A 27,745-nucleotide genomic window follows, 5' to 3' on the forward strand; every position below is an offset into this window, starting at 1 on the left:
TGTCTGGATCGCCCTTGGGGCTTAGCTGGGCATACATAAGGGTTCGGGATTTGACATCTCGTTCCGGCCTACGATGAAGAGGAAGTCCCATATGCTTTGTAGCAATTGAATTGATGTATATTTGTATTCTGCGATGCACGTGGTTGTGTAAGAGACACCAGATAGCTATCTGAACTTTTACACCTAAGAGTATGCCCTTCTTCGTTCAAATGCACATCAGCTGGTGTTTGGAACCGATAATCAACACTCAAGTACAGCGTGAACATTCGTCGTCACCATCAATCATTGGGCCCTCCATGCAGGAAGGATCTTACCAATGTCGCATCTGCCATTATCACATAAAGGTGTTGCCGTCCCTTCAATTTGGGTGCCAAGATTCGTCTCTGCGCTGCTGTCTTTCTCACGATCAATGTGTCCACGTCAGACCTACGCTCCCTTGCCGGGGCGTCGGCCATCTTCCGGCTTTCGCGGAGCAGACCAAGACGGATGAGCGCGGCATAGGTTCCAAGACGGGCATTACAGATGGTGAGAATGAAGCCTCGTTGTTCCCAAGACGTCTGTAGATGAACCGTCCGTCTACAGGAGCTCAGAGGCACAAAGTAAGGATGGCCTTGTCAAGCTTGGGCTCCTTCTATCTCCCGAGGTGACAAATCCAAAGAACGGTCAATTAACTCAAATACGCCGCGATACCATTGTCACATATCGATTACAGTGTGCTCCATTTAAATGTATCCCTCAAGCTCATACCTATGCGTCGCGAATCTTCTTTACAAGAGAGCCAGGCACTACAGAAAGAAGTAGACCTGCTACAAACATCCAAGGGCTTTCTTCCTGGTCGGGAACCCTCGAGTTGATAGAGTGTTACTAAGCGCTTTTGCTCAGTTGCAAAGGGATCAATGGAAACCGTTACTATTGACGTGGTGTGTTGGGACTCGGAACTCCTGGTGAAATCAAATGAGGATAAAGGTGCTCAAGATACAAGGGGCGGATGAATACAATGTAACAGACGATCGAGTGCGAGGTGGCACGCTTTCAAAAGCCCGAGAGACTGTCGCCACGTCCTATTTCCTCGAGAAATCAGGCACGATCAATTTCCTTCCAAAAGATCTTTGTTCACTTCCGTGCCCTTGTCAAGAAGAAGACCCTTGAGAAAGGTACCAGCAAGAGGAAGGCGCAGCTCGTGGCCCTTGCCAGGTATAATATCAGGGGTAGTCGGGAGATCGTGATTGTGCGTCGATCTATGCATATAGTCATTTGCTATCTAGTGGAGAAATCCGACTTTCCGCTCGAGAAGCTTTGAGAGTCCGGCTGAACGCGAGATATCGTCTGTCTCATGCTTTTCTCCATATTCTGGTGATAATGCAGATCCCACACGGCTGGAAAAGTCCTCCTGACACGCTCTAGATCTCCTTTTGCACCCTTAGCTGGTTCTATATATCATACCATGCCTCCAGAGAGTATGCCGTCGTATTGGTCTTAGGTCTACGCCACTGCACTTTTATTTTATCCCGTACGAAGTATTGCAAGACCGAATGGTCGCTTGGTGTCAGACGCCTGTCAAGTGAAAGAGTATTCAGCTCACCTACGATGGGGTTTTTCATGTCGTTCTCGGTATAGCCTTGCACCTTGAATGAAGGACATCAACGTAAGCTTTGTGTAAATTCGCTCTCTCGTTGACATGAGGCGTAGATCTTGAGAGTATCTGCCTCTTAGCTATCAAGGTTGTTGAGCATCCAGATACCTAGAAGCAAAGGTTCGGACGAAACTACTGTCGACCGTCTCTAGTATCCTGGCCTTCAACTTAAGCTGGTCGAAGTTTCCCCTAGGCATTGGAATGCCAGCGCCAACTTATCTCCAAGTTCCGCCCTGCCATCCTAAATGGGGGGTTCCCAAAGAACAGCACGGCAGTTGTCAAAGTACAGGTAGCTCTTCAATCTACCTTTGCCCATAGCTCTTTATGGCCGAATCAAGGGCCAATCTAAATAAAGAGACACAACGGCAATGGCTGAAGAGGGCTCTCGGAGATTTGACAACCAGACCCCCCATTGAATGCACAACGAAGACACAGCCGGCTCTCACTGCCTATTCTTAGGTCCGCCAGACTATGCTAAAGGCCTCATCAATGGCTTATAACATCTCCATCCCTCGGCTTCTTGTGTAGGAAGTGCGTGATGTTCGATTCATACCCATACGTCAAAATGCGAGCATCAGGGATATCCAGAGGCAGAAGCTTCTAAGACAAGAAGCAGTTTTCTTCCTTGGTTTCTGCAACTGCCATAAATAACACTGGCAAGGAAAAATCTGACCCAGAGTCTCAAGAGCGTGAGAACACTCCTGGCACGGCTCCACGTCTTGTAGTTGTGGAGGCTCAGTTTGTCAGTCAAGAATTTAATATATGGCTACCAAGGTCCAGAACAGAGACAATTTTACATCCACGGAACCTTTATCCTCTAAAATAGTGAGAATACCCCATGTCTTAGAGTCAAGTGATTTATATCGCCTGACGACAGACCTGCAAGGTGTAGCCATCTGCCAAAGACGACAGACTGGGACAAGATATTGCTCCACGATCAAAGAGCGAGCAATATGCAAGAGTCAGGATGAATGCAATAAGAGAACGACAGATTGGAGTATTGTGAGAGCGCCCTTTCTTCTTATTTTGCTGTATATACTGGACAAGCAGGCAGCAATTGTGTTAAGCTGTACATCAAGCTGATCAGTTCTCCCCACACCTGCGCCGCTCGCTAAACCTCAACACTCCACACACAGGGGCTCACTATTACTCTTTCTGGACTCAAGGCATTTCGTGATTCGTTCTAGTGAGGGCCGGCTAAGATACATCTCAGCGGGCCGAACCTTATCGTGAACTAGCTGTGATTGACAATTGCCCAGACGGAGCCATAACGGGGATTCGAGAAAAAGCGGCTTGAGATTGCAAGAGATATCAACGATCTGTATTAATCACTTATTGATACTTGTTCACAATATTTCTATGTATTTTTAAGCTGCAGAGAGCATTAAGAACAGTACTACGCTTTATTGAAATGGAGTGCTGCAATTAGATATGTTGTGTTGCGCGGTTGATGGAGGCCGCCGATGTCATCAAGTGTAAAAGTGTTAGCAAGGGTACTATCTAGCCATCTTTTCCGCCCAGTATGAACCTTCAGTCGGTGCTCTTCTACGAGCAGGTCATGCCATGCCTTCCTACGATTATTGTAAATTGGTCAAGCCTACGGGAGATAATGTTGATGACCATCAAGAACACGGCTGCGATTGACTGAAATGACGCGATTATATTTCCTTTCCCAACCTTTCTGGTGAAGGCTGTCTATTTTGGCGGCCAAGTCCTTCTTAAATCCGCTTCACCCAGTGCCATGCCACGAATTTCCCCTAGTGATTTCTCGCGCACTTTGCTGAAGTGAGTATAGGATGAGGTGTTTCTTCTAAGGCCATAATTTAAACATTCCTAATGCCATCTCGCTCGGATTCCTTCTAAGATCTGACTAACAAGGTCTTCGGAATTGTACAGTCGTGGCTTGATCACAGCACCATGCTGCCTTATTCCGTCGGATGGGCTGTAAGAATGTTGGAATCCGGTTTCAAGTCCTGGGTGTGCAGTTGGCTGATGATGGTGTTGACGATGGACATTGTCTCCGATGGTGCGCGGTCTTGAATCAAGTAATGGATTGGCAGCATGTCTAGACAAGCTCTCTTGAGAGCTGGGTACCTTATGTGAGTTTCAGCTGAGTTGGCCTATGCCAGAGCGCATCGACGCATTTCACTGATGTGCTTTTCAACCATTCCATTCCGCTGCCGTCGTACAGCGAATGAGATCGTCGAACTTGGCACTATTCTGGAAGCCCTCTGTTCACTTGATGATATGGTCATCTCCGTGCGTGAAAGAAGCGCTTATATCGTCGGCATAATAGACATGGCTACCATCTTTACTGCTTGTAGAATGACTCCTTTGAGTTGCCAAATGACGTTGGCCTTCACGAAGTGTAGAGGCCTTGGGAGTATTCTCCGTTTTTCTTATAAACAACGTGGAAGTGTGAGTCTTTTTCGGATCTCGGGATTGAGAAATGAAGAGGATAGCGAATCCACGCTGTCAGAGATCGCCGATTTTAATCCTCGTCCGATAAGTCACTGGTCTTTATGCAAGTTATCACTCTCGTTGGCTGGTGATAATTTCAGAAAATTTGCAGCTGCAGAACAATCTCCATTATTATGTCAGCCACGCCCTTAAAATAGTAGTAAACAGCGAGGAAAATACGTAAAGTGATTGCTCTCTACAAATTTCATTCGGCATATGAACTGTATCCTTTCCAATCTCGTGAAAGAGGATGTATTTACTCATTGTTGTTGCGATCGCACAATTGAGCTTCACCTACCCTGTAGTTCGCAGCCGAGCATTTTGAATTGCTGAGTCCTCAAGACAAGCAAAAAATTGTCGGGCCGGCGAGGTGGGGCCAGGATGATAAGAATAGATTACTAAGAGCTACTTGCCAATATACGTAAATTACGTGGGTCTCGAGGTATATCTTAGCTGATGCCTCTAGCGCGGGGTAAAAGCTCCGACCGCACATGATCGTCACGTGCCTGCCGCTCTCCAGCTCTTGCATTTTGTTTACCGACGTCATTGCCCATGTTCAGCGTTCAATCATTCGCGACGTGCCCGATTTGCGCTGCAGCATGCAACAAAGAGAGGACTCTGGCTTGATGCCGGCTACATTGAATAGCATCTCTGACGGTATATATGCTCATCTTGTTTCACCCGACCCCCTCAAGTACGCGTCAGCAGCACCCTCGACGCGACAAACTTGGTCTGCATCGCAAGCCCCCTCTTATCCCTCACGTTAGCAAAAGCTCAACTGCATTCTACCATGATCAAGTCACTAACTCCGCTTGATTAGGGACCGAAAGCCTTCGATAACACATGAGCGAGCGACGCGCCGACAATGCTCCTACCTCGATCAATCGATCCTCCCACTTTCGACTGCCTGACGCAGGGAACCAGGCAACCTGCGAATCACATTCAATACAACAGGCCTGCCATGCTCCAAGCCAATTCGGCTACAGACTGTAGCAACCATCGACATGTCCCATTGCGCCTCCACGGTTAGCCGTTGACCTCTGGCTTTTCGTCCCGTGCCGACCACAGCCTTTGCCCAACCCTCCAAGGTACCATGAGAAACCCGCGCTTCTACGTCAACCCGAGCTTCGCCATTTGCGCCGAAACACGATGCGAGACCCCCACTCGCCATTCGCAATTCCAGACAATTGCACACCCTCAACCTCGAGAGGCGACAACAGGCCAAACAACTCAGGGCATCATCTGACTGGTTGGGTGGTGGAAATGTTCTGTCATTCTGCACGTGGTACGCCGTGTCACCAATTTAATTCTTCGCGAAGAGTTGTTTGATGATAATATGGCGTAGCCGACATTGGCACCTCTCTCGCGCGGCATCTGTCGGATGATCCTTGGACTTTGCGCACTTGTTGACCTCGCTGAGCCCCAATATCCCATACTAATCCGCTGCTCTTCCCACCCACCAAGGGGACGAAGAATCTAATTCGATCACCAGTCTTAACGGCCATGGAAAGTGAAACATCCTTGATGCGATGTGTTTCGTTCTCGGAATTGCAAACCAACGGTTCGGCCGACAAAAGGACGAGAGTTTCAATTCGACCACGGGTCTCAACGGCAGTGGAAGCCAAACATCCTCTTTGAGGTATGCTTCGTTCTCGGAATTACAAACAATAGCCCAGGCGCCAAAGAAACAAGAGTCTAAATTCGATCGCCGGTCTCAATATGGAAAGCCAAACAATTCTGTTAGCGAGCAGCCAGGGACTGTAGCGGCGATGCCTCCCAGGAATCGACGACGGACATGACCTGGCAGGGGAAGTGGGAACACATCTTCAAGTAGTGCGGTGTTTCGTTCTCGAAATTACAAACTTGTCAGCATTCGAGCGCAAAATCTACAGGTCAGTCACTGCCGATCCAGCCACTCTTCATCCCCGACTGACGATAGTGCTGAGACAGATGTGATTGCCCTTCTCAGCAGCTTCCGGCGGTCGCGGCTACGAAAGAACATTATATCGGATTGAAGCCACTTCTTCGCAGGCGGTTATCACATCCTCGATTGCCGCAGTCGCGGGACTGACAAGCACATTTGCCGCGGTCGGGACTGTCTCTGGGCTGCCCGCTCGCGGTCATGGAAATGCCTTGAACGATACTTCCGGATTCGCAGGCTGTCTTGGAGATACCAGAGGATACTGCTGCTATTCGAGAAGCAATCCGACTCGACTTAAGATCCCACACATTTCCATCCCCGATCACGGCCGCTATGCAAGCACCATGACTCGACCCCTACCGACAGCAAAGATCTCAATAGTGCGCCCGATTCATATCTACGCCTTTGAACCAAGAGATCTGGCACCGTCGCCCGCTCTTCCTCTGAGCGTTGTGTCCCCCAGACGATGTTTTTTCGGAACCTCCCTGCAAAACCTCACAGCCACCAACATCATCACGTTGGCGGCCGACACAGGCACGAGCCAGTCAACGCTCAAAGGGCCAGCCATCAGTGCTCGTCGCTGAGACTTACTGAAACCTCCTGGCCTCATACACACAACCCAGCTTGCAGCCTAAGCTTGCCTCTGTAATGATGCATGAGTGTAAAAAAGGGGCGTAGGTTCCCAGACAGATTCGTGGTCCCTTTCAGCCCCGTCGGGTGCAAGCACAACAAGAACGTTGCCTAACTACCACAAGGCAAGCCTACTGATGGCTCGGCTCCCTTGTGACCACAGGGAAAACGGATATCGAAAACGCAAATGAGGTAGCACGAATCGAGATCATAGGAAGAATTACAGACAGATTGCCAAACTCAGTACGATACGACGGGTGCGCTAAGAACGACCGTCCCGTGCTGAGAGTCGCATGCGAGAGTGGCCCGAAGCTTCAAGGCCCTTCTTGAGCACCAGCATTGCGATCAAGAACAGAGAGCTTGATCTCGTCCGTGTCGCAACATGCTCAACCATCGATTCAACAGTCATCACCATCTTCATCCTCCGACTCTTCCCATGACTGGTGATGCTCATCTCGTCCAGCCGTATTGGCTGTATCTGCTCCAAGCCCCTGAGTACTCCTTCACTGGCGATCCTCGTACATTTCATCATACAGATCGGATACTAAATCTTTCGCCACACCAGTGCTACTTAGAGCTTGCAGTAGCTATCTAAACGCCGAGGATCGAGCCGGATCTCGAGCTAGAGGCACTTGAGGCCCTCATTGCGAATAATAATATTACTGTTGATGCAAGCCTCTCTGCAGTATAGCCAATACCGGCGACCAGCCTTGCTGCCAACCATGCACTCGATCGCAGTCATTACTCTCCACCGACCAGATCTTCTAATCCCGTACTTCAAGGACCAAGACGGTCAGTTTGAATCGCCTTCCTAGGTTGCTTCCAAAAGAAAGTGTAGTGAGGATCTGATTCAGCTGAGATCCTATAGCCACAGACAGTAAGTCGAGCTATGGTTTTCAGCAGTGATGAATGCCGGATATCAGTCTTTGAGTGTAAAACTAAACGATTAGAAAGCGGCGGGAGCAACTACAAAACAACAGTCTCTATACCTTCAATGTCACATAATACCAGAATCGGGCCGCCAGGTTGACTTTTTCTTCGCTCGAATCCAGTTTATGACACAACCTTCAATTTATTTATATATTTCCTTTAGCTTCTTCTCAAGTATCCGATCTCTGGAATAATCGCCCTCTAGTGTTTAACATCGGCTGCTCTTTTCTCAGCGTTGCTTCCCTGCAGTATTCCAATCATTTCAGTGTCACTGTAACCCATTGGCCAAAAGAATGGTGTTCGTCCTTCAGCGTCCTCAGAGTTAACATCGGCTCCGCTCTCAACCAATACTCGAACAGTCTTACAATCTGCAGATTTTGCTGCAAAATGCAGCGGGGTTTGCCCTGCGCCTCCGTAAGTGCTGGTGCTCCTAGTCTCCAGACTGGCCCCTGCTTTGACCAACTCCTGCACAATGACAGCGTGCCCATTTTCTGCAGCATATGAAAGAGGTGTGCGGCCAATACCATCTGCAGCATCGGAATTGGCATTCCATTCACCAAGTAGCATTCGGACAAAATCAAGGTGCCCTTCACTTGCCGCATATGAAAGTGGCGTCCTCCCACTGCGTTCTCTATTATCACCTTCTGTTCTCGAGTCTACGGTTGCGCCCCGCTGTAGCAGAAGCTCAACAACAGATGGATGTCCATGTTCTGAAGCAAATGAGAGTGGTGTTCTCCTTTCAGGACATCCCGTTCTGAATGTCTTGTAGTCGGCACCTCTCGATTCTAGTTCAGCTCGTTGGTCAAGCAATAACCGAACTAGTGTCCCATGGCCCCATTTTGCCATGTAGGACAGTGGCGTGCGTCCCAAATCATCTGGGAGGTCTATCTGGACTCTCCCAGTATCAATGAGCAGTTTTGCGGCGCCCTCGTACCCATGGCGTGATGCTAGCAATAGTGGTGTGGCATCACCGACACAGGGATCACCTCCGAATTCAAGGAGTAACCCGATAATAGCCTCATAGCCCTCCTCTGCTGCAAACGACATTGGACTTTTCACGTAGGAGTCACTGTCCATACCTGTAGAGTTCGGTTTAGCGCCTCGCTCCAATAAAACTCGCACGATATCTTCGTGACCATTTTCAGCCGCAAATGACAATGGCGTTCTCCCCTCGTAAATCTTGCTTTCTGTGACTTTGGAATCTATATCAACACACGCGTTCAACAGTAACTGAACAACAGAATCGTGTCCTCTTTGTGCTGCAAATGATAACGACGTTCTGCCCTTTCCATAAAGACCTGTAGCTTTAGAGTCGGCATCAGCTCCTTTTTCTATTAACAAACGGACAATAGAGCTGTGCCCGTTCTCCGCCGCAAATGACAATGGTGTCCTCTCCCGGCCAGAATCAACAGTAGCGCCAGACTCTAATAATAGCTGCACAGTACTCTTATGCCCTTTCTCCGCTGCAAATGACAATGGCGTTCTCTCTCTACCAGAGTCGACATTGGCACGCCATTCTAATAGTAGGTTGACAATAGCATCGTGGCCGTTTGACGCAGCACATGATAAAGGTGTATCTGGAAATAGAAACCTCTGATATCCCTTTATAGGCTGTGGTTGAGGATTTGGATTGGCCCCCTGTTTGAGTAACAGACCGACAATATTCTCATGGCCTCCATATGAAGCATATGACAGGGGGCTGATCCCACGTTGATCGCTAGAGTCTAGGTCATTTGTGCTCGCGTCAAGTAACAATTGGGAAATGTCTTGGTGCCCTTTTTGAGCAGCAAATGACAGCGCTGTTCGCCCAAATTCTTCAGAGCAAGTCATACGAAGATCAGGGTCAGCCCGTTTTTGCAGCAAGAGGATTATAATATCCTTGTGTCCCTTTTCCGCTGCATGGGATAGCGCTGTGCGCCCTGAGTTGTCGTATTCCAACTTAGCACCCGATTCCAACAACAGCCTCACTACAGCCGTATGCCCGCATCGAATAGAATATGAAAGTGGCGTCCATCCCCCTCCGAATAAAGTATTAGACGCGAGGTGTATGCATGCCTTCTGGTTGATCAATGTCCGAACGGCAGCCTCGTGGCCTTTCTCTGCAGCAAAGGATAAGGGTGTTCTTCCTTCATGTTGGACTTCGGAAGTACCCTGAGAATCTTTATCAGCTCCATTTTCGATCAATAATTCAATGACAGTTTCAAATCCCTGCTCAGCCGCATATGATAGTGGAGTTCTGTTGTCATCATCGGTTAAGTCTGCTTGAGGGCATGTTGAAAGAAGTTTCTGAACGATATTCTCCAGTCCAAAATATGCCGCGATATGAAGTCTCGACGTTGACCTCGGTGGTTTTGGCCAATACCACATGCCTGATAATAATGATTCTCTGAGCAGGAGTACGCAGACCGATTTCATGAGTTGTGTTCCGGGATTGAAATGTTCCATCAGTTCGTCGACGGAGATCGATGAATCACGAGCATGATGCCCCCAATTCTTGGCTGCGTAATGGTAAAATGGGTACGGCTTCAGTCGATCTTCCATGCCATCCCAGCTATCGTAGTAGCCTCCTTCAAACGAGCTGAATGAGAGATAGGCGATACATGCTCGCGCAATATCTAGTTCCGTAACAGGAAGCAACTGGCAGGGTCTTTGGTTGATGTATTCTTGCACAGTGTAGTGAGCTAGCTGGATAGTTTTCTTGGCTTCATCGACAGCAACAAGCCCAACACACACTGTAACCAATGTTTCGTCGAATGGCAAATCTGCTTCGCAAGGTTCGCGCTGCACTGAGCTCATTGCGAGAGCATGTTGGAGTTCTTGGACAGTCAGTTCTCTCTTGGCGCGTGCAATCCAAAAGAGCACCCTTTTGGCAAGTATAATGTGATCTGGCTGTTGTTGGTTAATTCTGTCCATTGTCTCTTTGTATGCTTTAGTCAATGCCTCGGCTATTCCGTCTTTATTTCCATCCTTCTGGAAGGCTGTCAACTGACGTCGCATCTCAGTCTCTGACGTCTTGTAACTTAGTAGCTTTAAGTATATCTGTGCCAACAGAAACCTGTAAATGATGAGCATTTGCAGTAGCCTCTTAATAACTGGGAACCTACATTCCCTTCGCAGACTCTGAGATTTTTTTAATAATGTCGTTCTTCAAGTTTCTATTTCCGTTTATGGCAGAGGGCAAAATGTTCAAATTGTGCTCGACATACCGTGCTATGTCTTCCGTGGATCCCAGGATCTCCAATTTTATCGCATTTCCAAAGATATTGTCGATCTCTGCGATGATTCTCTTATCGAACCGCGATGTCATCAACACGTTGATCTTATGTCTCCGCTGGAGCTCACGTAGAAGACTAAGGAAGATTTCCCGTGAGCTTCCACTGGGCCCGTATTCGTCCAAGGCATCGACGATGAGATACACCTTGGAATGCTGTGCAGCAACATTTTTAAGCGCATTGAAGATGTCTTGCCTTTCTGGGCGCTTTCCACCCCCCTTATGAGAAGCATAAAGACTGTTGATATCGACTGGTAACGAAGGCAACTTTGCGAGAAGCTGTTTCAGGAGAATTGACAATAGCTCATCTGGGTTTTGAAGGTCATATCGTTGGAAATTGCAATAGATATACGCCAAGCCAATGCTAAGGTCATCTTTAGAGGCTGATTCAATGTGGTCAATCACAACTGATGTCAGAATTGTTTTCCCTGCACCTGGAATACCTGGGCAAAACAACGTTTGCCCGCATGTGGCTATCCAGGTGCGAAATTCTTCCGCCTCAAAAAACCAATTGGCAGTTCCACATTGCCTTTGGTTCTTAAACTTTGACTGTTCTGAAGCGTAGTCAGTTTTCGTGAGCCAATTAAGGATATGGGCTTTATGGCTTTCTATGTGCATAGATTTGATCTGCCTGACATCTTCTTGTGTTTCGGATACGACTGAATGAACTGGCTTTGTGTTAAGATTGACTACCGAAGAGACATTCCGTGACATGAACTAACCATCTTGTATTATATCCTTGATTGGACGTTCTCTCTGTATATCGTCTGTCTGGACATGTTGCAGAAGTTCCTTTGCGAACGCGGCGGCCACAATAGCTGCATGCTCTTGCCAGTCCTTGTTCTTATGGGAATCTGCATAATCGCAGATACCTCGAATAACAAGGCAAGGGAAGTGATTCATAACCCCTGCTGCCTCCATTTCGATACAGAGGACATGCCCTCCTAGGTCCTTATTAAGCTTATTTCGGGAAGTGGCGCCCTTGATAAGCCCGTCACCTGATGCAATAAGCCCATAGTGAACGACCATGTCCCTAGGACGTCTCGTTACCGTCATCGACTTGTCACATAAGTGGCAGCTCTCATGCTCCTCGTCTTCGTCTTCGCCCTCATCTCCATTTTCTTGTCCTCCTCCTTCTCCACGTAAGGTCGACTTTTTGACATGACTGTAACTCGCCTTGAACAGCACATCTTTGAGTGAATCGTTTCCCAAGAACTTCGAAGCGAGCATTGGCCACTTCTTTTTCACTTCTTCCAGATAAGTCGGGATTTTAGTCCCTTCGAGATTCTGCTGTGCTTCCAAGAGTGTCAAAGCTGTGAGGAGCGACTGGGGGGGATGATCAAGTGCCCCGGTGCGTTCAAAATCATCCTTATTATCATGATGCTTGCCGAAGTCCCACTTCACAACACCTGCGAAAGTGCTGGTGGGCGTGCTGACCACGACATCTCCCAGTCGAACGTTGTTAGATGGAACGCCGCCCCCGATACCAACCATCAGGCCAATCTTGATAGAAGGGAAATTATTTGCCATATTCCGGGCAACTGTGGCTGCTGAAACATTCCCTGTGATACCTTTAGGCAGACAGGCCATAACAATGTTATGGCTTGCAATAGAGCCAAGAGTGTATGCATTGCTATCTGTCTGAGGTTTTGGTAAGCCCGGGTGTTTCTCATCTAGCATCGCGATAGATGCAGTAAGCTCTTTAGGTAGCGCGCAAATCCAGCCTACAGTGTAGTCATTGTGCGTCAGAACATCGCGGCTCTTTGGCTTCTTAGCTGTAGCTTGGTCGGCGTCCTCATTGGCCTTTCTCTTCTGCCCCACTGCATCATCAGCACTCGATTGTCCTTGTGGCATTGCGGCCGGGCAGGATTCTTTGCTGCGAAAAAATGTTCCCGTGGCTAGTGATGAGGCAAGGAGTGGACTAAGTTAAGATGGCTAAATTGTGAGAGAGACTGAAGGTTAAAAGTTGAGGCGAAGAATGGTCAATCGGAGTGCGGACAGGCACGGTACTTCATTTCATTCAACCTTCCCCTCATGTCAGCATGTCTGCTCAGCTTGACCAGGGTAATATGCAGTAATATGCACGACTGGGAAGCGATCTGCCTAGTGAATGCCTTGCCTGGAGTTCTCCACCCTGCCTAACGAATATGCTCCTGCACTTTGCCTAATGCCTGATCTTGCATTGAGTTTGGATAAGGCTCGTAGAGAAGGTACCTTAAAACCACACTCTATACCTCGCATCTCTGCGGTTTACTCAGAGACCCTTTGCACAGAATCTGCCCAGTGCACGCGTTGAGATTGCCATGACATCCTCCCTCTCACGATAAATATTGTCAAGCATTGCTTACTGCAGGCCTGGCTTCATCTCGACCAGCATCTCGACTACTGCCCTCCTTCGCTCGACTTCACGGATACGTGTCGAACCGCTTAATAAAGTCCTCCTCTTTCCGATACGCGCCTACCACTTCCCTCAGCATATCGTTACCTCCGAGCCACCAATTCCAACCCGGTACCGACCCTCTTCAAGCGGCTGGCGATCACCACTTATACAGACAGCGAGTGACCTAAAACCCTCACCACCATAGCTTCTCCCTTATCCCCGTCCTTTTACAAATTCGTCAAGCATCGCCAACTGCATTGCAGCCTGTCAGTCCCACCATACGTCATCGTCAACGACTCCACTGCGCACTATCACAAAAGAACGTCAGCCCCAGAGACATGAACCCAAACCCTGTACTGGAGTACCTTCCGTTGCGATCGCCACCGAAGCTCCGGCTCCGACTGCGACTCCGAGATAAGCTTCGATCGCAGCTTTGCTGTGGAATATGTGATGACATTGCGATACTGGAAAAATTACAACGAACCGCTGGGGTATAAAAGCGACGGTCCTGGGATACGATGTTGAAACCATTGGGATTCGAAGACGAGAAATATACAGATGCTAGAGGCTTTGCGTCGGGCTTCTTTGATCACCGATCAAGGCGAGCCACTTCCTGTCGCTCGACGATCGTGATTACAAAGATCACTGTTGGGGATTATGGCGGTCCACTGATGAAGGAGAAGTCGCTGCTCGCCAGCAACAGGAACGGGCTCCCTTCCAACTTCCAGACAGACCGTCTCCATGATCGGCAACGCTCGCCTTACCTCACACGGTCTTGTGGCCTTCCGCATCCCAATCGTTGAACAATTTGCAGAGCATTCGGCTCAAGCCTGTGGCCCTTGCTGCCTGTCGCTAATTTCTGCTTCGACCTTTCAAGTGCGCACCACGCATCGATCGTCCCTCGCAACCAAATCGCTTCCGAGGAGCACCAACCGAGCGCCTTTTTCCCCGAGACCACGGCGGGCTCGGGGGTGGATGATGATCGCATTTGAGAATGGGGTCATCACAAGAACCCCAAGAAGAGCCGAAGGAGCAGTGAGACAGCGACCTTGCCTTATTGATGGGATGATGCCGAGTACAAGACAAGGAGACGGAGCTGTACAGCAAGACACCTGATGCATCGATCAGCCTCAACTCCAAGGAGCACTGAAGCCTGTCGGTCGGCACTGGACTTCACCAATCACTTGAAAGGCATGTTATGCCAACAGGCGTTATCGCTGTCCATATCCCACCGACCAGCTAAGCGACGATCTCGAATGACTGCTGTTTCACGACCAGCTCTTGGACCTACCGTCAGCTACATCCCACGACGCCAACGATAACTACGACCCCTTTGCTCGAGGATAAGCTGTAGAGGTGGGTGGATTTTGGCAGCGTCACGGTGGCCATGACTGCGCTGAGGCTGGGCATCGACATCTCGCCATGGTCATAGTGCCAGGAGAGTCGTTCTCATCATCTTCATGCAGCAGCTTGGGCGGGCAGGACGGATTGTACTGCGGATGTTATCCTGATGTTGTCGACATTGAAAGACCCTTGGATCGCCTCGTTCACCGCCAGTTGGTATTGCAGAAGGGCTCGGCGGCGTTGAAGCGCGCTCAGTACAAGGGACAGATTCGCGGGGTCCCAGTTGGAGTCCACTCCAGCAACAGCACTCATCTATCCATGCTATCGGTTACTGCTGCCTCCCGTGTGCCAAATTCGTCTTCGTATCAACAGGTGCATCCTCAAATGCTTACACAAGCCGAACAGGTCGGTCGCTTTGGGTGAGACCAGCCCACTCAGGAACCTGCTCCAAAATGGTCGGGGTGGAGATACTCATTGGTGATGCCTTGCCAATCCACAGGGACCACGTGGATGATGAGAGTGCTAGCGTTGGTACTCACGCGATCCAAGATTGGATGTTTCTTCATGGTCCATGATATCGCCGAAGGATAGCGAGCAGCTGCTGTGTCTGGGTCGCACAGTGATAGGATCAAGGGCCAGAACAGCGAGATCACTACATTTGGGTCAAGGAGGAGGGGGTTCGATAACGTCAGTCACCACTCGGAGAGGGTTCGTAACCTCTATGCCATTACTTGGCCTATACTTCTTACTGAGCCACCGCCTGCACAATTCTGACCCCGGCGCGCGCTGTTATCGATTCCTCAGTCGAGTCGGCGTCCTACTTGTATGACACTCTCCCCCCATCTCCATCCCGGTGACAAAGACAGTACGTGCAAATCCCTGAAGATGAGGCTGGCACAGTTTCCTCCACGCCTCGTGCCACACCAATCCTGTGGCTGCCAGCAATAGAAGCAGTAGGAAAGGGCCTGGCGCATCGAGCAAGGCCTCCATGGCTGAACAGATGACCATCCGATAAAGGCCAGTACCCACTGGACTACGGTAGGTATGACCTTTCACTGGAATCTGGTTCCCTGCATTTGAAGCTCGGAGTTGGGGTGTCCGCCTGCCCTTCTGCTGCTCCACCTTGATCCGGCAACCCTTCTGTACCTTGTTCACGGTCTGCGCTGTATCCAGACGATGACACAAAGGTCGCACCAACAGACGACCAGACTGTAACCCAAGGTGAGAAGGAGAAACGCGACAATACCATCGCTCTGTCTCAGCTTCTATTCATCGTCGGCACGTTGCCCTCAAGCAGTGCATCTCTTCAACCTCGACAAAAGTACCACAGGCATGAACTCCTCAGCGAGGTCCCTGAGGCTGGCGAACGCCGCTTCTTCTCCGATGTAGCCCTTTTCTGAAGTCTTCATCTCTACCACAGCGTCTCAATGCCCCGGGACTTCTCCGTCACGGATAACGGGGCTATTGAGTGGGAGTGGCCGCCTTGTCGAGAATGAATTGCCCCTGGTTGCGTCGACTCGGAAAATGGCCATGGGAGGTCATTACCTCCAGCCCGAGGAAATGGGGCCAGAATCATCTCAGACTTCACGAGACTTCTAAGCGTCGAGCTTGCCAAAACCGACAACGAACGCATCGCTTGAGGAACCATTGACTGTTTGCATGATAACTTGGGCGGGCAGAATGGGTACTTGGTCTTGATATCTTGAATGAGCTAGAAGGTAGTACGATTGCGTAGCGGTCCTCCTTAGTACTCTATGTAGATAAAATACACTATCGTTGCTCTTATGTACTTCTGCCAATGCCTCCCTTTCGTTCGACCTCATTGTCAGTGTTCCTGCGACATCATTGTGTCTTGTACCATTTCCTGCTCGAGATCCTATTCCCATGCTCCTCAAAAGGGTCACAGTCCGGGCCCAGTCGCCTCACTCATTATTCATCGAGTTGCAATTCGGCCCCGCATCGTGGCCAAGGGCACCATCTTCAACATCAGGGTGCTCAAATCGTCTCTTTGTATTTCTGGAGTTTCAATAAACAAGCACGCAACAAGACCTCTCTGTAGGCTTGTATATTTCTGGATCACAGGCCCCACGGCGTCGAGTTCGCCAAACTTGATGAACCAGTTGCAATGCTCGGCATCATACCCCCATAACGATAACTTTCCACAGCCCCGTCCATCCGTTTGCTCGTTGCGCGGCTTTCTCTTTCTCCCTCTACCTTTCCGCCACCTAACCCATCATTCCCATCTATCACTGTAGCGTGTCGCTTTGTACCGTCACGAACGTCTCACATCCACCTGGCTGTCTTCTGATAAGTTGGCCGAGCGCTGATTCGGATGGGGCGAAACGGGGGTATGACGCTGAAACCTGGTTATGAAGGCACCTCGATGTGCATGTAACTTGCGTTTTATAGTTATTATCTCGTTCGTGAATCACAGGATCTCCCAGTGGGCCGTGCCGATTCGTGGCTGGCCTTGATGACGCTGGCATTGTATTGCGTTCTCTTAACCGGAATCTATGTACAGCATCAAGTCCGACGTGAAGCTGGAGATGGCTGTTCCCTCTAAACCTATATACCGGGGTTCGTGACCCGATGGGATCTCGATTGGACCATTAGGATCGGGAGTAGGAGATAAGATAAATAAGGGTTATTTTCTTGGAGAATATGTGGCATTTGAGACTGACGCCTGCGGGTCGGCTGGGAGGATTGCAACGAATAGCTTGCCATGGCAAATAGCTGGATATTCCATTGTCCAGATGAGGAGGACAAACAGGAATGAGACTGCAGCTGACTTGAGTGATAATGTGATGAGGAGAAATGCGACCTTATAGCAATGGATGAATGGTAAGACTAGACTTACTGCATCTTGAGTCGTTGAAGCAGACGAACTTGGGGATGTAATCCAGCAAGCTCTGTGAGGAATCCAGAACAATTCCTTGCAAGTTTCACGGCGGCGGCAAGCCTTAAGTTATTAAGTCGTAGGTATATAGTCCAAGGCTCAAAGCAAGTCTGGAAACTCCAAGGCTGATAAAGTGACTTTAATCCACTTGCTGTTAGTGGAAGCGTCGACGGTCAGACTGGGCCTCTGCTGTCTCCTTCTCCCTTTTTCTTGGCTGTAGACATCTCTTAGCTGTCGGTGTTGCGAATCGTAGAAGAGGTCTGGAACATGGCCTGTAGTTGTGGTCCGTGACGGATGTAGCCGGCCGGGCAGTCGTGAAGGAGGACTCGAAATCGTGTCCTTTCTCGCATGGTGCAGAGGGTACTCTCTGGACGTCCATCGTACGTCAATATATTGATCTCGTTACGTTCGATGCAGTCGCCGGGCGTAAGGGTCTATTTAATGCGCTGGCTTGAGCTCGGTCGGCGTAACCTTTGCAGAAGCTCGTGGGTGTCGAGATGGTCTCAGATACTAGTAGATTAATAAAAGAAGAATGAGCTATCTCCTGATATTGAAGGAATGAAAGCTTAGAATTGACTTTCTGTGATATTCTTGCTAGATGCACTGCGTGGGGACAGTGAACCTCACGGCAACTGTCGACTTTGTCAGCCGACCTTCAGTCAAACAGCCAGCATCGAAGCGCACCCAATCCTCAAACAGACTCTTCGATGCTCCGTTACATTGGTGTTTGGTTTACATCGCTTTCTGGCTTTCACGTAGTACTTGATCTTGTAGCTACGGTTCCAAGATCCACAGTGGACATGCCAAACTCGACATCGATTTAATATATAAACCTCGGTCCTGTAGCTGACTCTTCTGCATTTCAAGACAAACAAGAATAAGATTTATCTGCCATCAGCAGCTTTTATAGCGGCAATGATGTCGTGAACGCTCAGGATCTTGGCCGCTTGATACCACTGCCTCTGCTTTCACACTCGTATCTCCCTGTCCTCAATACATTTCGCACCTCTGTACAATATATTTCTATATTACGAAGCATGTTTTAGGATCAGTCGGCATTTAGCTAACATGTAAAGGCTTCATACACGAAACATGTAGTACGGATGGTCACGACTAGTCATGCCAGAGAAGCAGATATTGACGAACAGGAAGAAAATTAATTATGTCTCCAAGGACCTTGGCCCAAGAACAAAACAAATGAGCGCACAAAAGAAACTTCCCTTGCATATCGTAAAGATCTTAGTCCGCGCTGCAAAGACCTTCCTCTTACTCCTCCACTTCCTTATCCTCTCCATTATCCTCCCCTTCCTTGTCCGTAGCTCGCTCCAAGTTAACCCACCCACTACAATGAAGTCTAGTGAGATTCACCAAGAAGGGCATATCGAGAGCCCTTGCCTGCGCCGCTAGACCATCAAACTTCCTCCTGATCATCTCCCTCTTTGCCCTAATCTTCTCCTCCACTTTATCCAGCTCAGCACTCTGATCCTTCCCCTGCTGAAAGCCTTGTCTGGATTTAATCGCCATTCTGAGGGTCTCAAGTTCCCTCTCCCTTTTCTCGAAATGTTCCTGCTCCTCTTTATATCCTAGTTTCATTAGCTGAATATCTCGGAATTCCGTAGGGCCCTTACCTCCATCTTTCCACCACTCTGCATCCGCACCCAGGCGCATCTTGCTGGCGTCACGAGACATTTGCACAACTTGGTACGCTCTTTGGAGGGCTTGAGGGTCTAGTTTCAGTATCTGCTCCTGGATTGACTCGGGCTCCATTCCGCCTGTTATGCGAGGCCTTTTGGCTGGTTGAGGTATTGCTGGGCTGGTGCCCTGCTGAAGGGATCGCTTGCGAGTTGGGCGTGTGTTCATGGTTGGTTCTTCTTGGTTCTGGCGCATTAATTAGTGACTGATATAGAGAGGCTCGGAAGATGGCGCACTTGTAAAGACATGCGTGTGGTTGTGTAAAAAAGGGTTTGTGGGTTTCAGCCAATGCGATGGATGTTGGTAATGATGAAGAAGAGAGAAAGAGAAGAAGAAGGTAGGGAAAGCGAAGAGGTATATTTTGTGTCGCCTTGTCTCGTTCATCAGTTCGTGTTTCATTTCTGCCGTATGCCTCTTGCTGTCTTAATGTTAAGCCAAGTCAGAAATTATGTGGCTAGTAACGGAAGACCTCCCGTCTGTATGCCGAATGCGAGGAACTAGGTCAGACTACCCAAGTACTCTTCGGATAGACTTATTATGCACCACCACAGAACATGGATGCTCGACTTCCGCTGCCGTATATCTCACAAGCCGTTTTGAGGTGAGTGGAGCTGCGGAAGTCGTCGCTGTCAAGTCAGAAGCTCAACGGATGAGGGATGCTAGCGCAGGGTCAATTCACTTGCTGGTGAAGCCATCTCCTGCATCGTTGAATGGCCATATATAAATTCAGGATGACTGAGTGAGGTTGTACGTTGGGTTGCTGGCAATAAGGCTGAAAAGATGACCTTGGAGCACAGAAGTCTTTGCCCACCACAAGGAAAGGCAAAGGAAGAGGGAACGTATCAAATTGCACAGCCAAGGAACCGAAGCAGTCAAAGGAATGTACCTTAATTTCCGTACCATTAACATGGAAACTTCTGCTACGACTGATAGGCTGATGAGAACCTCTAACAAACGGTGTCTTGGTAGCTTCGTGTGACCAACAGCCCAGCATCCATCGTCTTTTTCCTTTCCTCAGGCACTCTAACCAGCTTCCATGGCCAATGACCCTCTACCTCAAACAGCACCAACCATGGTCATTCCAAAAATCGGAGAAACCTTTCATTCTTACTTACAGGGAATGTTGGTGGTCCAAACGCCCTTCAATGATGTTGTGTCGACAATTCTCCAGCCTTTCAAGCAAAGCAGCATACAAATACATGAAATTTTGCCTCTGGCTGAGGTTTCTAATACCGGGGTTACATTTAAATCGTTGTGTTTCCGTCTTTCGTTCTTCAAGCCCTTAGAAGCAGGCAACAAACACAATCGGCTACGATGCTACCGTCGAGATGGGTATCAAACGGAAGATGCTTATAGTGAGTACTATGTCGAGACACGCCCCCGATTACACGTGGACGCCACTCCCGAGCGCCACCCCCTACTGAAGAGTGCTGTTATAGAGTACACCCCCGGCGGGGTGTCAGAATTCGCGGGAACCCGTTCTCACCAACTCCACGTCAAACACCTTCTGGCACCCTTCGATGTACGTCTTCATGCCCCATCTGCACACTCCCATTGCACAAGACAACCCCGCGCAAGACCTTGTCGATCCGACTGTCGCCTGTGCAAAGCAAAGCCTCCCGAGCGTTGGTAGACACTCAAGTTGACTTGAAAACGAAGTGTAAAGATACCTCCGGGGCTGTCACCCTTGTAATACAACCAGCCACAGAGGCGCTGGCGGAAAAGCTTTTTGGTCCTTGGCTCAAGGCACGCGTAGAGTAGATGGCGTCTTGCCTGGAAAGTGAAGCTATTCATAGTTTAGTAGCAGCCCAGCTGAAATAGGTTATTCCGGAGCTGCTGGCCCTCCGCTTGAGGATGATCCGCCAAGTCAAGCCTTCGGTCGTTCTTCTCGGGCGGCAGACTAGATATGAAGTTCCCTGCACAAAGATCAAAGAAAACATTCCATTGTCTTTAAGAAGAGGAATCCCATGTTGATACTAGCAATAGCTTTAAGAAAGAATAAATTATGTAGAAAGAGGCGATCCGCTCTTGAAGAAGTACTCGGTTCCAGAATGCTCGCCTTTTACCGCCAGATCATGGTTCACTTGAGTGGTCGCTCAAACCTGGCTAACGTCCCTCGCCTTCGTCCTTCAGGATCCTCAGCCTTATCGCATCGTATGTTTGGCTTCCACATTCAGGCCATGTACATTGAAAGAGACATGGGCAATACCAGCAGCTTACATGGAGACTGCAAGCTCAGCACAAGGTTGATCCGTCAAAATTAGCGGTCACTCATGAACGGCTTGAGTTTTAGGTACCCATGCCCTGTAAATATAGTGTCCAAGCCCTGTAAGCATTACTCCCTGGTTGGTGAACCATACCCTCCAAGTTTGGCTACTTCAGCTGCATATTGGCCATTTTTCTCGCAGTACCGGTGCCGCGCCTGGTACTCGACCTTCCGATGAACCACCACAGTTTGTTAACACTTCATTGAGCTTGGGTCTCGGGGCGGCTCAAGGGGAATTGTACTTGAAGATGTTAACAGATGCTCAGAAAGGATCGGAGCAGGGCTTGGGGTGCTGAGAGTAATGCTGAGCATAAAGAACAGTAGAAAGCTCAGCCGCAGAGTCTTACGGTGCTACAAGGCATTGCCGAACCGTCCTTGTTCCTCCGCGGAAAATATACTGGCGATGATGTAGCTGGTGGAAGTTAGCGCCCATCGTTCTGCTCTATTGGAGAGCTGAGTGAATAAAGTATCTAATAGTTTAATGGTAACTAAATTGGATAGGTAGATTGGAGAGGCTGACACTCTTAAGAATGATTGTTCGTTGCGTCCTAATAAGGCTGTCTGCTAACCAAAGAATACCACTTGACCCACGACATGCGAGTGTCTATCGTCAATATGACACAGGATTCTTTCCATCCAGAGCATACTCGATCCCAGAACTGCCGCTGTGCTGATATTGATAGTAATGGCAAGAAACTGGCCTGCTGCGTCTGCTATTTCCATATCTCTCCACTCCAACCACTGCAGACACGTGAGTGTATCTTTCAAGTCATTTGGCAATATGAGCTTGCTGAGAATGACTCAAAGCATCGATACCTCCACATCAGTCAACAATAAGTCGTGGTTCACGTGCCAAAAGTAGCGACAGCACACGCAAGAGCTGTACTCCAGGCCCTGTATCATCTCGAGGTGTATGTTGGTGTCCGAGGCAGAAAGCAGCCCCTGCTGAAATGCTGATCCTCGATCAGTGATAATGCGCTTTGATCACCGCAAGTGAGTAAATGGTTCCTTATGAGAACACGCTATTCTGAAAGGCGTGCCGTGACTCGTGCTGTTTACAATCAGGCAGAGGCAAGACGACGAGGGCGAGCAAAGAAACAACGAACCTCGCATCTGTAGGGAACATTGGGCAATGCTGAGCAGATAATTCCGCCAGAAAAGCTGCATTCCTTTTGGTGGTAGCTAACTGAGGCGATGTACCGATGGCTAGGCAAGCATGAAGTCGCGGCCGATTGAGGTCCGACATGTCGCAGATCGACGAGAAGAGCGCGCATACCCAGGAAGATGTCGCATCCAATATCAATACCTCGCTTCATACCCCTAAGTGACCAAGAACAGCTCTCGTGAAGCGCGATGCCTGAGGATCACCAAGGTGTTGCGAGAAGGCCGATGTTCTAAGACGACACCTCATTAGTCACGTTCCCACGTGCGCAGCCTTTTGGATATTTGCGAGTCTTGCCAACGTGGCAGAGAGATGGGTTTAGACAGCGAGGAGACAAGTTTGTTTGCATAATGGCGATAGAGCGTGGAAACATCAGAGGCTCGTTGCGCCGTGGGGGATGACTGGATGTGAGCTGATTGCCTGCGTTATGTATCGTCTCGAGATTATGCCTTGTTCAGATGATAAAGGTTTGGTATTTTACCATTGCAATTGATGCTAGCACTGATTAATAACGGGAACAGTAGACTTGCAGCGGCACCCAACAATCAGACTCTGGCTTGGGCAGCTAGACCTGCAATTGCGCGAAAGAGTCTGAGGGTTATCTCTGGCCCTGATCCCTGCATTCTTCTTGGAGCTCAAGTCGTATCGACCATGTGAAATAGACCGCGATCTATCGTCCCTTTCGATGTTCGAGTCTTTTTGGTGTAGAATGCGTCACGATATCTCGAACGGAGGAAACAAGTTCGGAGAAGCAAGGGTCAGCAATAAGTCCAATGTTCGAGATCCTGTCAGCATCCCGCGTCAATCATCAGCTCCGCAATAGAGATGAGTTAGATGCTCATCTTGTTCTGTAGCTGCACATGTACTGGAAGAATGAAGCCTCCTAATATATTAATACTTGCAGCGATGTGCAACATTGTTGCAATTGGCGCAGGTCGTCGAAGCGGGAGTAAAGGGGGTTTAGAAGTGCATGGACTGAAGAACGTTGTGGGATAGAGAATGCTGATCAGGATGAACTCTCGACGCAGGGCTGAACACCGTGTAGCGAACGCGTCCAAAGGCTAGAGCGCCAGACGCTATGTCTCCCTGATGTGGTGGAACAGTGATAGAGTAAGGACTGACGAGGAATTGCGGCCGAGAGAAACTTGCTGGATGTCTCTTTTAGGTTACAATTTGAGGTTCGTTCCGGATGAATTCGAGCCAGGACCCAGAGGATTCGGCTCCTTTCGAAAGGAGCACCTCATTGAGCTGATGCTTATATCGCGGCCTCGAACATTCCGGGGATTGTCGCTGACAGTGGCATTCGGAGGAGTCGCAAGTCACGCTGTCATCTTCCGGCCATGCAACGTCATGCATACTCTGGCTTAAACCTCCTCGAAACGCCGACCAACAGCTTGTTATTCTTCGGCGCAACGTTTAAGCGGCTCATGAGGTCTATGCCTAGAGTCTGGCGCTACTGATGACTCTGTAATCAGGGCGCCCTTGTGACTCTGCAGGGCTACTGTAGTTGAACCCTTTCCTATAAATATCTATCTAGAAACATCGTTTTGGAGTCTAGCAGTTGGTCAAGTTAATAGATCAGTCACTGGTAAAAGGTTATCGTGGTTGAGGAGCATCTTCACTTTGTCACGCGCGAGGTGTTCCCTGAGAGCGCTCGCATCTCTTTTATTAAACCCCTAAAGACTGTTTTTCTTCGTTAAAAGATGGTTAAGTTATATTCATTTTGTAGTCTCCTTAACTCTTAGTAGTAGGGCAATGACCTCGATGTTGGATCTTACGTGCGAGGTAGTCTCTACGGCCTTGAGGGGAACTCGTCAAGTCAGAGAAGGAGACCAGAGAAGGTTTTCCTTCGGGCACTACAGAGGCTTCCTAGTGTACAAGCTTTCCTGAATCATGGCGCATGATAGGATATGCCGTTTTCGAGAGGATGTAGCCCGTGGAAGCGAAGGTAAGGTATGAGAACCAGTAGTGCCCTGATATGCTTAACCCCGGGTTTGCTCGTCGCCCTCGACATCCTCAAGCTTGGCTGGCTCATCGCCCGTTTCCATAGCCTCCTGCTTCCTTCGCTACTCATACATCCACCTAATGAATTCCTTAAATGACGGAATGTCATTAAGTTTATGGTTGCCAATAACCTCAAGCAAAATCTCCTGCCTCGCAACGCCCCAATCTGTATCTACTCCATTTAGGAGGAGCAAGCGCCTGAGACCATGACTGATATACGACTTGTCTCCGGCTTTCTTCAAGGCCTTATTGTTTTCCCGCTCTTGCAGAGCCTTGTGGGCATTGGATCGCCTAGATGCTTTCCCTTGTAACAGAGGGATCTTGTCATTAAGCTCTAGAAGACGGGCTTCCATGCATCTCGGTGTTCCTGGTATACTATCTATCACTTTTCGCGCTTGATTGCATTTTAGCAGGCTCTTTGTTCTGTTCAATGCCCTTGAGTCTTTTCTCGGCTTGATCGCGCTCGGAGGCAGCATTCATAAAAGCTGTCCAACACTGGTCGAATCTCGCCCCGTCGACATGTCCTCCTTTGCTGATCCGTTCAGCTTCGGCCTGGTGTCTCTGGCCCACCAAGTCTAGAAGCTCATGACTTCGCAAGGTGATTATCTCGCTAACGGTCAGGATAGCTGGTAAATCGTCAGAGCTCTCCTCAAAAGCGAAGTCTCAGTCTTCGGGGCGTGTGGTGGAGTTTTGGCCCATGTTGCGTCCAAGCATGAACTATCCGACAAGTCAGTCTCTCAAATCAATGCAATGACATTTCTAGATTACAGCACATACCTCGAGTAGATGGGTTGGGTCCTGGCTTAGCCGCCTGGCAGTACGTTTGCGTGCTGTGCGGGCTGGAGGCATTGTAGCAAGTGTAGTTGTTGTGATGGTTTTCTGGTCCTGGTTGGAAGAATTTTAATAACTTTGAAGTAGTTCAATCAGTTCACAAGTTCAGACTAAGCTGGGGAATCAACAGGCTGATGACGATCTGAAGGGTTCAAAAGCTCATAGTGGTCAAGATCGATCTGACGGACTAGACTTGGCCAGTGCAGACCTAATCTTCAAGTTATGCAGGGGGCCTCGTTAGCTTTCCGTGCAATTCAGCCTCGCCGTCAATTACTTCTTGAGTTCTCAATTCGTTCTCTTCAACTTGCGTAGTCGCGGATGCGCGCATGACATGGCCGATGTTGACTGCCCTTGTAAAGAAAGCCTGACCTCAACAGCTCCAAACAACTCGGCGCCTTCTTCGCCGTGCCCGAGGCCACTCGTCCAAGTCATTTTGGCCGCATGCATGATTAATTCTTCTGTGAAAGATGTACGTAGACGAGGGTCTGTATTGCCTACGATTTCCGTATCTCCAATAATCGCTGACCGAGACCGATTCCCTTTACACCCGCCGAGATGATCCGTTCCTGCAGCTATTAGGTGCTTCAAACGCCAGGTCAACGTCTTTCTCGTTCGTTCTCACAACGCTCATTTGGCCGACGGACTGCAACATGACTCCCTCACCCGCCCTGGATTGACCCTGGCCAAGCTCAAGGTGATGTACTGTGACTTCATTTTCTCTAGTCTAGATGGCTCCGGTGAATACATTTGTACTCATTTCAAGACCAAGGCTCTGTGTCTCAAGATCCTCCTTTGCTCAACAAAGCGAGAACATTAAGTCAACTGGGAAGTCTTCTTAGTGACTATCGCCTAGAATGATTGCCTCAAAGAAGCTCAAACAAGATACTTTTAAAGCTTTTCTGTACTAGCATTCTTCCGTTTCGACTAGCTTACTCTGATGTAAATGCTGTTTGTGGGATCAACATGGGTTATGGCGCTTGGCCACTAACGAAGCCAATTTCACACCTGAATGGTGTAAGACCATTGGCTGCTCTCTGTCTACGTAGCTGTCTTATAGTGGAGGATCGCCTAAAGTTGACGATGAGACTTCCTAAGCCACAGTAACCCAACTCAATTCTGCGACATGGGAAGCATTGAGAAATATCACAAGAGTTATACTATTTACTGTAACAATAGACCTCAGATTAGAGCGTTTCTGTTGCACAAGCCCCTTGATAACGCATGTCCTGGTATCAACCTCGACCTATCGGCTCAAAGCGCGTCAAAGCAAACCCCAACATAGTCTGCTGCGTTCGGCCTTTTACCCACCAACCTCGACCTTTAACTCTGCGCCGAGGCCAAGGCGGGCAGAATTGTATCGCTTCTTCCCATTCTGTAAGGCCTACTGTCTGCCAGCCAGATCTCTTTCTTTATCTACAAACCAGATACACGAATTCCCTGCCCCGCAGCTATCCCGACCGCCACCCTCAAGGCTGCCCTCTTCCTCTTTACCTTTGTCTCAGCCGCCGTTGGCCTTATCTCTGAGGACCTTAAGATTGACATGACTCTTCCCATAGTCTGTAGGCGCAAGATATAGAGAGGACATGGTTTAGATATACTGCCGTAGCACCCCCATAGACACCAGTAAGCAATTCGATGACTTAAGTCGACGGCTTTTTAGTCTAAAGGATATATTATTACCTTCGTTGAAATTTACTGGATGTAGCTGTTCCGAATGCTCCTCAGTCCATGCGAGTCAGCTATCATGCTTCAAATGGGACCGATTTCGCTTCTCGAGGGGACAGTAGTGACGGTCTTGGGTGATCTGAGATAAACTGCGTTAAGATCCTAAAATTTCAGCTTCGAATCAGCTATTCTTGTCCCTCCACTAAGGATGCTAGGTTTGGTCAACATATATGTTATTACCTGTAACCAGGGCTATAAAGCTCAGCCTCCAGAGTCCAGACCAAAGAACCACCATTACGCGGATGTGAGATCTGTTTCACCGTTAAATAACGAGAAATCTCGTTCTCCATACGACGGCCACAGACAGGGCCAGCGCTGCTTGTTTTGACGAGGACAAAGAAGAAGCTTCATCTCGGTTCATAGACTTGTGAATATTGCCCACCTGCGCTTCCTCCCGACTCAAACGACCTAATCGCTTCTTGGCTACAGCTCACAAGCTCTTCCAACCACTCCAGCGTTTCCGAGGTTCAAAGACTGAGATGACACTCCCAATGTCATCCAGCAACCCGTTTTCGAGTAGTTGTGGTGCATTCCGGTCCTCAGCGGACGATGCAAGGCGATTGTCATGGGTTCGAAAATGGGAACGTCCGACAAGCGCGG

At 49.0% G+C, this 27,745-nt stretch overlaps 2 protein-coding genes across 2 annotated transcripts; both read right to left on the reverse strand.

The window, feature by feature from the left end:
• Positions 1 to 7,775: 7,775 nt before the first annotated feature.
• FTJAE_5039 (ankyrin repeat) lies at positions 7,776 to 12,699 on the reverse strand (the record flags this gene model as incomplete). The annotated part of the gene is made up of 4 exons (XM_037351506.1): positions 7,776 to 10,629; positions 10,679 to 10,729; positions 10,781 to 11,399; positions 11,568 to 12,699. 4 exons carry the CDS (start codon positions 12,697 to 12,699, stop codon positions 7,776 to 7,778), a joined length of 4,656 nt encoding a protein of 1,551 aa, XP_037207871.1.
• Positions 12,700 to 18,731: 6,032 nt separating this feature from the next.
• Positions 18,732 to 19,325, reverse strand: FTJAE_5040 (uncharacterized protein; the record flags this gene model as incomplete). Its single annotated transcript, XM_037351508.1, has 1 exon — positions 18,732 to 19,325. One exon carries the CDS (start codon positions 19,323 to 19,325, stop codon positions 18,732 to 18,734), a length of 594 nt encoding a protein of 197 aa, XP_037207872.1.
• Positions 19,326 to 27,745: the final 8,420 nt, after the last annotated feature.

This window comes from Fusarium tjaetaba (assembly GCF_013396195.1).
Source record: "Fusarium tjaetaba strain NRRL 66243 chromosome Unknown NRRL66243_c0000094, whole genome shotgun sequence".
Taxonomy (NCBI): domain Eukaryota; kingdom Fungi; phylum Ascomycota; class Sordariomycetes; order Hypocreales; family Nectriaceae; genus Fusarium; species Fusarium tjaetaba.